At 46.9% G+C, this 13,673-nt stretch overlaps 1 protein-coding gene across 12 annotated transcripts in view; it reads right to left on the minus strand.

Moving 5' to 3' along the window:
- Nucleotides 1-13,673, minus strand: part of ARVCF (ARVCF delta catenin family member) — a 606,803-nt gene that overhangs the window by 320,971 nt on the left and 272,159 nt on the right. For 8 of the 12 annotated variants that reach the window (XM_053369463.1, XM_053369461.1, XM_053369458.1 and 5 more), the window contains one exon: nucleotides 677-921. The exons of 2 other annotated variants lie outside the window; for them this stretch is intronic. In XM_053369463.1, the coding sequence (XP_053225438.1) occupies nucleotides 677-892 (216 nt within the window). In that variant the 5' untranslated portion in view covers nucleotides 893-921. Of the gene's footprint in view, nucleotides 1-676; nucleotides 922-11,112; nucleotides 11,212-13,673 lie in introns of those variants that run through there. 2 more of the 12 variants (XM_053369462.1, XM_053369468.1) reach the window with 2 other exon arrangements.

Consider the following 13,673-nt stretch of genomic DNA (forward strand, 5'->3'; position numbering starts at 1 on the left):
ACCGACAAAATGGAAAAAGTGGCTGGTATACAAAACATGACCCACAAATAAATGTCTTTTGTATTTACCGTATTTTTTGCTCTATAGGACGCACCCAACCATAGGACACACCTTGTTTTAGAGGGGGAGAACAAGACAAAAAATTCTCCCCCTCTCTGCTCAGCGCACCTTCAGCGAAGCGGCAGGAGAAATGGAGCCCCTTCCATTTCTCCTCCCGCTTGGCTGAAGGGGCGCTGCGCAGCTCTCCCTCTCTGCTGAAGCCAAGAGAGTCTTGCTCTCCTGGCTTCAGCAAAAGGAACCTGAAGCCTGCGAAGCGCAGAGGGAACTCGCACTGCGCTCCGAAGGCTTCAGGCGGCTATCCCTGAAGCCTGGTGAGCGGGAGGGGTCTGTGCGCACCAACCCCTCTTACTCTCCAGGCTTCAGCGAAAGCAACGCAAAGCCAAGGAGCGCGGAAGGAGCGCTCCCTCTGCGCTTCGGAGGCTTCACATTGCTATCGCTGAAGCCAAGGAGCCTGCATTCGCTCCATAGGACGCACACACACTTCCCCTTAATTTTTGGAGGGGAAAAAGTGCGTCCTATAGAGCGAAAAATACGGTAAATGGACGTTGGTGATGGAGACAGGGGTGTGGATGATGCATAACGCAGAGGGGACAAGCAATAAGAGCAGGCAGTTTACCTGCAGGACCAGCTGCTGCCAGGCGGTTGCCAGGGGCTGAGCACTGCCAATGTTGCACATGGTCACTCGGTCGGAGGGCTGATTGGCACGTTCGAGTTGCAAGGAGACATTGCGCCGCTCCTCTTCGAGGGCCCGGGTGAGGCGCTCAAAACGAGCCTCTTGCTCCTTAACGGATGCCAAAATGCTGGCAGCAGACCTGATATCATAGTCTTCCATGACTGGGCTCAGACTGTCTTGCCTGTTCACTGATATGGGCCAATGACAAAGGTCAGGGAAAGGGGGGGAGAAAGGAGACACAGGTCAGAGGTCAGGAATGAAAAGGAAAAGGAAAAGGGCACAGGTTAATTAGTCTGCGACATCATATCTATGCTCAAAGGCAAAAGGGCTGAATCCAGCTAAGTTCTAATCAGAACAGACGAGTTGAAATTCATAGGCTTAGCTTAGGACACATCCACACCATACACTGAAAGCACTGCAATACCACTTTCAACTGCCATGGCATATCCCAAAGAATTCTGGGAGCTGTAGTTTCTTAAGAGTGTTGAGAGCTGCTAGGAGACCCCTATTAACTTCATGGAGCTGCGATTCCCAGATTTCCCTGACAAACTACAGTTCCCAGTTGCATATGTGACGGACTTGTAAAAGGGTAAAAGAGAATTGGGAAATGACCCATAATGAATTGGGGGGGATGTTTAAAAGTACTTTCCCAAAAAGCCAGAGTCCTTTCTGTTGGGGATAATTCAGACTGAAATTCCCAGGTGTCAGGAAAGGTTATTTATGTATGCCACTACTGCAGCCCGTGTTTTGTTAGCCCCAAAATGGAAAACGAGCGAGGTCCCAACCAAAGAAGAATGGCAAGTTAAGTTGACAGAATCTGCACTGCTTGCAACCTTAACATATAGAATAAGAGAACAAGAAGAACATACGTTTAGAAAAGATTGGAAAACATTTACTGAATATGTGGGAAATAATTGTGTACAGCTGAAAACACTGGCAGCATTAAGATAAATTCAAAAGTGTAAAAAAGTTATGATGGGTGTAATAATGGAATACTGAATGGTATAGTTTCTGTAAAATATGCAGGGATTTATGATATGTAAAATGAACCATGGGGCCAGACGTTACCTAGTGTTTAAAGTAGCATCATAATGCTTTAAACATATGATGTGAACATGTCCTTAGTCATGTCCAATAATTTCAATGTGTCTTCTCTGATCAGCACTGGATATAAACCCAAGGTGGTTGTTGTTGTTTTGTTCATAACGTTTAGAAAAGGTTTAATTTCCAGACACTTACTTAATGGCATTGCACCAAATCTTTTTTTTAATTTTTATAAAGACTATGTACACCTTGAACAGAATTCAGATTTATCTCAACATGCACTGTTCCCCCCCCCCGCCGCCCCAAGCTTTCTGTCTGACAAGCGATTCTCACACTTTTCATGAAAGTAATTTCACTATGCAAACAATAATGTACTTTTAAGAATGCATTAGCTTCCCATTTTCTTCTCTTTCCCCCTCCTCCCCCCCACCTCCCGGCCGACCAATTATTTCTATAACTTTCATTCACATCTGATGCCTTTGCTTTTAATAGATGGACCAGAATTAACTCTTTTAAGCTGCAAAAGCACCACACCAGAGGACTGCTAGCGGCAATATGAAGCTTCAAGGTTGACTGAGACTTGCTGTGACTTCACAAAACAGCTGGGAGAGGAGTTCCCAAGGCTGAGCTGCTCTAACACATGTTTTTGTAGATGTTTACAATGGGGGTTCTTTCACCGGAAGCTTCCCCATGCAAAAAGAACCCAAAAGCATGATGTCCACCTATAGATCAGTGCATATTATATTTGCACAAGCATGTATGGCTTGAGCATTGCACCAAACTGGGAGTGGATCTTCTTTCCATATGTCTTGAGATCTGGCCTGAGGGTTGGCCAACCCTACAAGGGCCACAGAGGTGGGTGTGGCCAAAGCGACCAATAAACATTGCCTTGTGCACACAGGACACAGGCAGGAAGGGCCAGCACACCCATAAGGCATGATGAGGAGGTTGCTCAGGTCAGTAGGCTCTGGAGAACTAGGAGGGACAGTGCAGCTGCAGTGCCTGCCCACTCAGATGCCAGCCAGTTGTCTCTCGCCAGCCCACTGCCAGGGCCTCCTCTCCCAATTGTTGGAGGTTTGAGGAGGAGGAAGAGGAGGCAAGGGTTGCTATGGGGGTGGGCAGCCCTTTTCCAGTCCCCCACCCCACCCCAGTTTTGCATCCCGAGCCTGCCCTAGGCAGGCAAATGAACATGCAAAGAGGCACTAACACAGGCAGGCAGGTGTACCTACCGACAGGCAGATTTGCCCTTTATATACAGTGCCCAAAGGGGGACGGGGAGAATAGATTATCTCCAGTTTTCTATTGGTTCTCCCAGGAAGTGACAGCTGAACTCTTAGCCAATACAAATGACACATTTGGTAGGCAAATTTTCTCTGGCAGCTAAGAAGCTTCGCTCCAGTTGTGGTGATGCGTTGTGATTTTAAATTTTTATGCTGTAAGTTACAGACTTGTGTGTTGTTTGATTTTAGATGAATGTCTTGCTTTCTGTTGTGAAGGCCTTTGGCTATACAGTGGTAAAGGTAAAGGGACCCCTGACCATTAGGTCCAGTCGTGGCCAACTCTGGGGTTGCGCTGCTCATCTTTAACCCTAACCCTTTATCGGCCGAGGGAGTGGGCATACAGCTTCTGGGTCATGTGGCCACCATGACTAAGCCGCTTCTGGTGAACCAGAGCAGTGCACAGAAACGCCGTTTACCTTCCCGCTGGAGCGGTAACCTATTGATCTGCTTGCACTTTGACATGCTTTCGAACTGCTAGGTTGGCAGGAGCTGATCCGAGCAATGGGAGCTCACCCCATTGTGGGGATTCGAACCGCTGACCTTCTGATCAGCAAGTCCTAGGCTCTGTGGTTTAACCCACAGCGCTACCCACGTCCCATATACAGTGGTACCTCGGGTTAAGAACTTAATTTGTTTGGGAGATCCATTCTTAACCTGAAACTGTTCTTAACCTGAGGTACCACTTTAGCTAATGGGTCCTCCCGCTGCCGCTGATCCACCACCGCACGATTACTGTTCTCATCCTGAAGCAAAGTTCTTAACCCGAGGTACTATTTCTGGATTAGTGGAGTCTGTAACCTGAAGCGTCTGTAACCTGAAGTGTCTGTAACCCGAGGTACCACTGTATACAATAAGTTGAACTGATTGATAGGCGGGTATAGACATGCACACATATTCAAGACAACCCCGCACAGACTCTTCTGCCAATAAGTGGAGGGGTGTGTTTGCCCCCCCCCCCCCAGTGCAGCACTGGGAAGAGAAGAGACTTTTCTCTCTGCCTAGCCCAGCACTGCAATGGGAAAGAAAGCGCTCCCCTTCTTTCTTCTCAGTCTGGTGTGGTGCTACTGCAAGACAGCTTTGGAATTCAGGAGTTCAGAAATCTAGATTAATAAAAGGAAAGGAAACAGGAAGCCAGGCCCCGCTGTCCTTCCTGTTTCCTGCGTCTCCGAGTCCTTTTGGAAATGTTCACACAGCAGAGGGAGAAGACGTGCTATTGCTAACTAAGAAGAGGTGACCTATTTTGGCAAAGGGTTGTTGGGTGCTACAGGCTTCCTCAACCTCGGCCCTCCAGATGTTTTGAGACTACAATTCCCATCTAACCTGACCACTGGTCCTGCTAGCTAGGGATCATGGGAGTTATAGGCCAAAAACATCTGGAGGGCCAAGGTTGAGGAAGCCTGGACTGGTAAAAGTGGCTTTCCAGTGCAATAAACTTTCCAGAGTTCATTGGTGCATTTGAACTGAGGGACTGTAGTTAGTTTAAACCAGGCACCCCCAAACTCAGCCCTCCAGATGTTCTGGGACTACAACTCCCATCATCCCTAGCTAACAGGACCAGTGGTCACGGATGACAGGAATTGTAGTCCCAAAACATCTGGAGGGCCGAGTTTGGGGGTGCCTGGTTTAAACTATGGTTTAAACTTCCCGCTAGGCATCTGGCTGCAGCACTAGATGGAGGTCTTCTTATGTTCTTAAGATCAGCCACAGCTTCACCCTGGCATGCTTCAATAAAGCATAAACAAACCAGAGTTTCCTCCAATTCATACTTAACAAGAAGCTGCTGTTAGCTAAAAGGGGCAAAAGGATGCTTCTGATATCTTTCCTGAAGTCATGGCAGAAAATAGGGAAGGTGGTGGTGTGCGAGCCCAAAGGTCAAATCTGCTCATTCACATAACCCAGGAGGGATAGATGCTCATGAACAGGCTCAAATGCAGCTTGCTAGCAATGTGTGGTGGTCAACCAAATTTTTGATAAATTCCTTCTTGTGCTGTCTGCCTGGTAGGGGCCAGCTCCAGGTTTGAGGCAGCCCAAAGTAGGGTTCCTCCAATGTGGTGTGGTGTGGTGTGGTGTGGTGTTTTGTCTTGTCTTGTAGCATGGCAGACTTTCTTTCTTTCTTTTTCTTTCTTTCAAGTAAAAAACCTACAAATGCATTTGAAAATATTCACATGCTACAGGATTTACACTGGGAGCCACTAGCTCACTAGGCCTATTTTTGGGTGGGGTGCGGCAGTTGAAATTCTGCACAAATGAGAGGTATACAATTCCCCTTCTGAAGAATCTCAGCTTCTGCTTAAAAAAAAAAAGTTTCTAGCCATTATGAACACACGCATACAATGCTTAAATGGTTGCATGCAATGTCTGCTAAAAATCTTAGAAGCAGAGGAAGTGCTGAATAGATTTTCAGCTGCCAGAGGGATGGCCTTCAGAGCCAATCCTCAACTCCTTTCCACATCCCAGCAGCATAAAATCTCAAAATTGGTGTGTGCCTGAATATTTCATGGAGGTCACAAAGCCCAGCTTTTCTGGTTGCAGAATTTTTACTCTAACGGTCTCTTATGATTAGAGGGAGGTGAATTCCGGTGGTGACCCTCTTGTTGGTTTCCTTAAAGCAGAGAGAAATATGGGGAGCAGGATGACAAGGTAAGCTTGCTGGAGACAGGCACGATCTTGGCATGCTCCTTCACATCTCATTAGCAGATCGCCTGCATGCACAAGCTAATCAGCAAGGATTGTCACAAGCTGGAAGAGGCAATTCATGCAGCAGCCTGCTTTGAAACATGGTTAAGCAGAGGACACTGTGGCCATCGCCTCCCGCAAAGAAAGTGTAGGGGCTGCTGAGTATATCAAATGATTTGGAAGAAAGCAAGGAGCCACACAAAGGAATATATTTCTGATCCCTCTTCAAAGGAATGTCAGCGGAACCACAGAAAGGATTGGTGCATAATCCTCACCTGCGCAGAGGCACAGGGTGAAAATTAACTTTGCGTTGACCTGGCAAGGGCGCTTGGTTGCTGCAAAGTGAAATGGCTCCTGCAAAATGGTACTATTTCTGTGCAGAGATGGCCGAGCACTTTAACTGAGACTCTTTTCTCTGAAGTTGCAAAAAAAGGGGGGGGGGAGAATGGGATCCTGTAGCTTTGGCAGAAGTTGATGATATACATGGAAGAAACACTGGGAGCTTCACACACACATGGAAGCATATGGAGCTCCACTGAAGAGTGCAGAGCTTCACTCAGAATACAGACAGCAAAGTCAGACAGAGCCGTCACTCAGAGTACAGGAAAAGGCAACGTGAGCATCTTGTATTTGACTTCTGGGATGAATTGGGGATCATGGTGTGGTTGGACCACTTCTGTGGCCTGCATGTTCTGTGCATGCCTGACAGCTTCATGTCCTGGGAGTCTCAAAAGCTATCGACAAAAAATTCTAGAGCTTCTTTTACGTTGTCAGCAGAGGTGTTTGGATTTGGATTTGATATCCCTCTTTATCAATACCCGAAGGAGTCTCAAAGCGGCTAACAATCTCCTTTCCCTTCCTCCCCCACAACAAACACTCTGTGAGGTGAGTGGGGCTGAGAGACTTCAAAGAAGTGTGAGTAGCCCAAGGTCACCCAGCAGCTGCATGTGGAAGAGCAGGGAATCGAACCCAGTTCACAAGATTATGAGTCCGCCGCTCTTAACCACTATACCACACTGGCTCTTCTGCTTTAAAAGTTTCTATCATGTGGTTGCATCAAGAAGAGGAAACACTAGTAAGACATCTTCTAGATTTCCCTCCTGTTTTTGCACCTGCATGTTGTGTCCCATTGCTCATCTCACAATCCCCAGATAGAAATGTTATAATTGCATTTGTGGATTAAAGGGAGCCCAGTCAAAACAGGGGGGGACCCTTTTTCAATTGTTATTGCTTCCATGCATTTTTTTGTGATGAAGGTTAAAAGGACATTACAGTTGCAGGTTTAGGGCCATAGACTTTCTGCATCAAATTACTGATTTGCACATATTTTTAAAATAAGAGGTGGGGGTGTCATCTGCATTGGGATCTTGGTGGGGTGGAGGAGAATGTCAACATTCCCGATGTGATTCAATTACCCTCCTGAAGCTAAGCAGGGGTCAATGGGCCTGACACCCAGAAAAGTGTGCATCCAGAAGGTCATGGGTTCGATCCCCAACATCTCTAGGTAGGGCTGGGAAAAACTCGCTTCCTGTAACCCAGCCAATGCCAGGGATTGAACCCAGAACCTTCTGCATGCAAAGCAGATGCTCCAAGCTCCAAAACATCTAGAGGGAACCAGGATGGAAAAGGCTGATGTAAGCCCAGCAATGCCTGCTCTGACTGGCAGCAAATCTCCTAGCAAAGGATGTGCTCTACCAGTGAGCTACAGCTTTGCTGGTCCACAGACTAGAATTAGGACACAGAGACCCCTGGCAGAAGCCCATTCGTGCTGCATCTATCACCAGTGTTAAACCTCTGCTCAAAATGCTGCCAGTGTTATCTAGGGACTCCATTCACTTCCTACCACCTGTCCTCATAGAGTACTGACTTGAACAGCCACAACAGCCTCTCTTCTATTTCTAGGCTGGCATCGGAATCAGAGGATGCTTACCTGTCCGAGCCTTTGACCTGCAGCTCCTTTTGTCCTCCATCACAAAAAGGAGATAGGAGAAGACTTTTCAGGCTCTAATGCTGGCCGACTAAGTAGCAACCCCAGATCCTTTTGCAGTATGCAGAAAGAAAGGGTTTTTTAGGGAGGAATGACACCCCTCCCCTTCCAGAAATCTCTCTTCTGTCTACTGGAGGCAGAGCAGGGAAACCTCTCTCCTTCCACTCCCCATCAACATAAGCTTATGTAGCTCCCCTCCCTCTTTTCCAACATCTTACAATAGGGCCCTTGATGCTGCTTTATAGATTCTACACTGCTGGGTGCTTTTTTGAAGCCTGCATAGCTCTGTAGCCGTGAGGCATGGAGAGACTTGGGTTATGGCTGGCTATCCAGGAGGAATCCCGGATATTTCTGCTCCATTGCCCATTTAAAAGACTGAAGCTGTACAGGGTCTCTCTCTGTCTCTGTCTGTCTCTCTCTCTCTCTGCTACCAACCCCCACCCCCAGGCTTCTTCCAGGGCCAATGGGAAGCTAAACCCACAGGCTCCACTATCTTTGCACATCCGAGCGTATTAAACGCACTATGGCAGCTCCCAATTGTAAGCAGGGGCTAAGAACAGAGACGGGTGTTGGTGGGGAATAGCCACCTCCCCACTCAGGACCCCTTAAGTGCTCATGAAGAATTCAGGAACCACCGAGGCCTGTTTCAGATGCCACTTACGGTTCCTTGCAAATTAAGGCACCCATTAAAGGAACTCCAAGAATTCTCGCTTTCAATGAGCACCGCAAGGCCTTTTGTTTCGTTGCTGTGTCTTTTGTGCTGTGCAATGCCCGAGTCTTAAGCGGAGATTGAAAAAGCAGAGATTAAAGCTAGGGTGTCTAGACAATAGCGTAATGGGCAATACAAAAAAGGGGGTCATAGGATCCCATTCTGGAATGGGGGTCTTTCCCTTGGATTGCTCATCATTCAATCCTAGCCAAGATGAGCATGGAGGAGGGAGGCCTTATGTGTTTGTCTGAGGGGGGAGCTTATTTCTCCATGCTCTGCAAAAAAGGCACATTGCTTTGCAGCACAGAAGCATCCTTCCACTTGCTCCAAAAGATGCTTGATATTTGATTGATTGATTGATTGATTGATTGATTGGACTTATATCCCACCTTTTTCCTCCCAGGAGCTCAAGGTGACATGCATGCTTCTCCCCCTACTCAATTAAACCCCACAACAACTCTGTAAGGTAGGCTGGGTTGAGAGGCAGTGACTGGCCCAAGGTCAGCTTGTGAGCTCCATGGTTGAGTGGGTATTTGAACCCTCGTCTCCTAAGTCCTAGTCCAACACTCTAAACCTACACCCCACTCGTTTCCAGTGTGGTCACATGTGTGAACATGCTCCATGTGATCAAATGCGTGTGGACAAGGAGGGGGAAACAGGTGGGTGACCTGGGGCTAGGCTGGAGCCAGGGAAGAGAGATCTGGATACAGGATTCCCTTCTGCCTTCTTCCCTCCTGGGGAAAGGAAAAAGAGGGTGTCAGCCCATTACTGGCGGTGGAGGAAGCAGAGTCAGAAGCGGAGGGTGCAGCCTGGTGGCCAAGAACAGGCAGCGCTCCCATCTCTGGGAACAGATGCAGCCTCCCTGATGCAGTGAATGTCTGCATGCTCAGCAGTCTTGCAAGGCACAAGAGTCTTGCAAGTGGAGACTTCCGGTCTGCTGCGGAGGTTATGGCGGCGGGCTTTGTGTCGTTGGAGTAAAAGACGACACAAGTCCAGCAATTTAAGGGTTGAGGGTGCTGCCAGGGCTTGGCGCACCCATGAAAAATCCCCCATGGAAGAGTGGGGACCCTAAGGCTCCAGCAGAGCAAGAATAACTCACACACACCCCAATCATCCCCCGGCAGCTGTCGTGCGCGTGGGGTGGAAGGGGAAGAGGCTTGAGTCTGCTCTCGGCTTCACCGTACCCTATTGCCAAAGCCCTGTCTAACAGCCTGCCACCCCAACTGGGACAACTCCATTGCTTCTGTGCAGTTCTGATCTTCCTGCCCTGATCTTAGGATTACTTAGAGTTGGACTGTTGCTTCGTCTCGCCTTTTCTGTCGCTTGGCTGGAGTGTATCACCTGTTGTTGTGCGTGTATGTCTTCTCTGTCTCATTACAGATTTCTTCCTTATTACTCTCAAGCGAGAGCATCTGTTGTCATGGGCTGGACAGTTTTGAGAGAAAACGAAAGTGTGTGTTGGAGAGAAATTGTTGGGGTTAAGGATGAACTGTGCTTCTTATTCCTTCCTTACAGCCTCAGTTAACTGAATCTCCAAATTTTTATCCAGCTATAGTGCCAATTCATGAAGTTAAAATGAGCTGCCATTTGCAAATTTGCCATTGTTTGCAGTAAAAATGGAACTGGGTTGAAAAACACCACCCATAAACAAAACTGGTGATAGGTGAACACTTGCCGCAGAAAGTCAAAAGATTATGCACAAGCCAGATCTTGCATAATTTTTATTCCCTACCCATCACTACAGGATGCAATCTTCCTGAGAGTCTCTGGGAGAGGAGCATGTTAGTGAAGCATTTTTGGTCAGTCAGCAACGAGGGCCAGAGACTTAATTTGAATAGCAAATTAACAATTGTTCCATGCTGTGCACAAGTGCAAGAAAATAGACCAGGCAGTGGTATCCAACTAAGTACTACTTAGAGTATACCCACTGAAATTAAAGGGCCTGAGTTAGTCATAGAATTGTTGAGTTGGAAGACAACCCGAGAGTCAACTAGTCCAACTCCCTGCAATACAGAAATCATAGCTAAAGATACCCTGAAAAATGATCATTGAAGCTCAGCTTAAAAACTTCCAATGAAGGAATGTCCTCTACCTTCCCAGGTAGCCCATTCCACTGTTGAAGGTTCTTGCCATTAGAACGTTGTTCCTAACATTTATTTAGAATCGCCTTTCTTGTAATTTGAATCCATTGGTGAGGGTCCTGCCCTGTGGAACAGCTGAAAACAAGCTTGCTCCACCCACCATGTGACATCCCTTCAGATATTTGAAGGTGATTCTCATATCACTTCTCAGTCCTCCCTTCTCCAGGCTAAACATACCCAATTCTTTCAACTGTTACTCACAAGGCTTGGTTTCCAGGCCCTTTCTCATCTTGGCTGCCCTCCTCTGTACACTTTCCAGCTTGTCAATACCCTTCTTAAATTGATGATTAACTTCAATGGGTCTACTCTGAGAAGGTCTAGCATTGAGTATAACCCCTAGAATATTTTTGCAGGATGTAGAGTTGTGCACTTGAAGAGTGTCTTGAAGACGACAGGACCAAAAACGGTATCCTCTTTGCAATGAAATTGACAGCTCATGGAGCAGGTTAGATGCGATGGCACAGTAATCAAACGTCATTCAAGGGCATGTGATTTCTCATGCAGATTTGGAAGGCATGCACTGAAAACCAGGCAATACACACCCAATAAGATTAGGAACGTCTCTGTGTCAATGAAGCTGGGGCATCGCACTTTAAAAGTTAGAGGAAAGTAAACCCATAGAAGGCCTCAAGCCGAATCAACTGCAAGAGAAGAGAGGAGGAAAGAAGAAAAGTTAGTTCTAGAGGGGTTAGTAACTGGAGTATCCTCCTTTGACAGACACAGTGATGGGGAGAAATTAAATCCAATTGTATTTAAAAGGTGGACCTACCTGATTTGCACTTTCCAAAATGCGTGAACCATCACAAAACTATCCTTCAAAATTCACAGATCCAAAATTTTGCAATGCAGTTCTCCAGCCACATAGCATGATACAAAAATGTACACATTAAAATGCATGTATTAAGAAAATTAAGATCCAAAAAGTATTAGGGAAAGCTGCTTTGCAAAAGTGTGTATGTTAGGCACAACTACATACAAAGATGTGTGTATTAGGAGAAATTCACACTAAAATGCTTGTGAGTTTTTATGAGGACTTTAAAAAAAATCACGAACTGATAAGAAAATGTGGAGAACTGAACTTAAAGAGTGGAAAAATGAGAAACCAAGAGAAAGTAAGATTATCAGATTCGTCCATCCCTAGCTACACCTAAGTTTTTTTTCTTACAACTATGTGGACTAGAGACATACTTCCAGTCAGTAACTACCTAATTCTGCTATAAAACTCAGCCAGGTGCTCCTGGACCTTGCTGAAACAACTTGAATGCTCAGTCTCAACTGCTGGACCACTGTCCATGGTCCTGAAACCACACCATTATTTCCTCCAAAGTGCTGACTTTTGTCTTGACTGATGGTGCCTTGCTGTCCTGCCTACAGAACCAGGAACTTCTGCCCTCCCCTTGGGTGAAATCTCCCTTTGATAGTGGGTATCCCTGTGGATCATGGTATGGGGGACCTTTCTCAGCTGACAATTAGGATGCACATGTTGCTGCTGCTATACAGGACTGAGAGTCAGTTTGTTCCTTGCTGGTGCAACATTACAGCTCTAAGTCTGGCAGCCCACTGTACACCCAGCCTGAGATCTGCCTTGCCTCGTTTCACCCGAGCAGGATGCTTCCTCCACACAACTACCCAAGCTCTGGTTGGCCAACTTCCAATCTGGCTCGTTGTCCACCATCCCATGCCAACGAAAAGCAACCCACAAAGAAGGTGATTTCAATGTAAGCGCAAGAGAGGCAGGCACAGCGTGCTGGTGTCAGAGGAAACAAAAATAGGGCTGGTTAGGAGGTTTTGTTCAGCACCAAGAAAAAGAAAAGCAACCCGTGAAACAAAGAGCTCAGCCAAGGAGGAAATGAGAGCAAAAGGAAATGCCATCCAGAAAAAGAAATGCTCCCTAACTAGACATTCCTTTCAGAAGGAATTCTGGAATTATTTAAAGCTTCAACTGTATGGGTAGGTCAATGAAAGTTGTGCCTCAGCAGGGGGAGAAAAAAGGACAGGGAAGAATAACACTTCAACGTGAGATTACAACTGCTGATTTTAGAAATTAGGCAGCCTCGACTGAGCCCTCGGTGATTCCATGAGCTGGAATTTAATATTCACAATGCTAAGAAAACTGGGAGTCCCACGGTGTTTTTAAATTAACAATTAGCTTAATAAAACTCAGGTTCCAAGAACAAAATAGCAAAGTGATAATTCACAAAAAGTCACATATGCCAAACAAACTGGCAATATGGAGATGTGCAAAGCACGCCTCTCTTTTGCAGAACACAAGGGGAGACCCACTGAATCAGGCCAATGGTCCCTCTCGACCAACACCCCATTCTCACAATGGCCAACCAGATGCTTGTGGCAAACCCACAAGCGGGATTCAAGCACTAGAGCACTCTCCCCTCCTGTAGTTTCCAGCAAATGGTATTCAGAAGCATTGCTGCTTTCAACTGTGAAGTCAGAGCATAGCCATTGTGACTAGTAGCCATTCTCCTCCATGAATTTGTCTGATCCTCTTTTAAAGCCATCTAGGTTTTAAAGCCAATAAAGCGAGATGAGCGCCGCAACCCCAGAGTCGGTCACGACTGGACCTAATGGTCAGGGGTCCCTTTACCTTTACCTTTTAGGTTGAGGGACGCGGGTGGCACTGTGGGTTAAACCACAGAGCCTAGGACTTGCTGATCAGTAGGTTGGCAGTTCAAATCCCCACGACGGGGTGAGCTCCTGCTGCTCAGTCCCTGCTCCTGCCAACCTAGCAGTTCGAAAGCACGTCAAAGTGCAAGTAGATAAATAGGTACCGCTCTGGCAGGAAGGTAAACGGCATTTCCGTGTGCTGCTCTGGTTCGCCAGAAGCGGCTTAGTCATGCTGGCCACATGACCCGGAAGGTGTACGCCGGCTCCCTCGGCCAGTAAAGCGAGATGAGCGCCACAACCCCAGAGTCGTTCGCGACTGGACTTAACTGTCAGGGGTCCTTTACCTTTACCTTTTTAGGTTGCTGGGCATCACTGCCTGCAAGTGGGAGCGAGTTTCATCGTTCAACTATAAGCTGCTTTCTTTCATCCCTCCTGAATCTTCCAACATATCCAGTAAGTCACCCCCATTTCCAGTCTGCAT

This window comes from Podarcis raffonei, chromosome 16 (assembly GCF_027172205.1).
Source record: "Podarcis raffonei isolate rPodRaf1 chromosome 16, rPodRaf1.pri, whole genome shotgun sequence".
Classification (NCBI taxonomy): domain Eukaryota; kingdom Metazoa; phylum Chordata; class Lepidosauria; order Squamata; family Lacertidae; genus Podarcis; species Podarcis raffonei.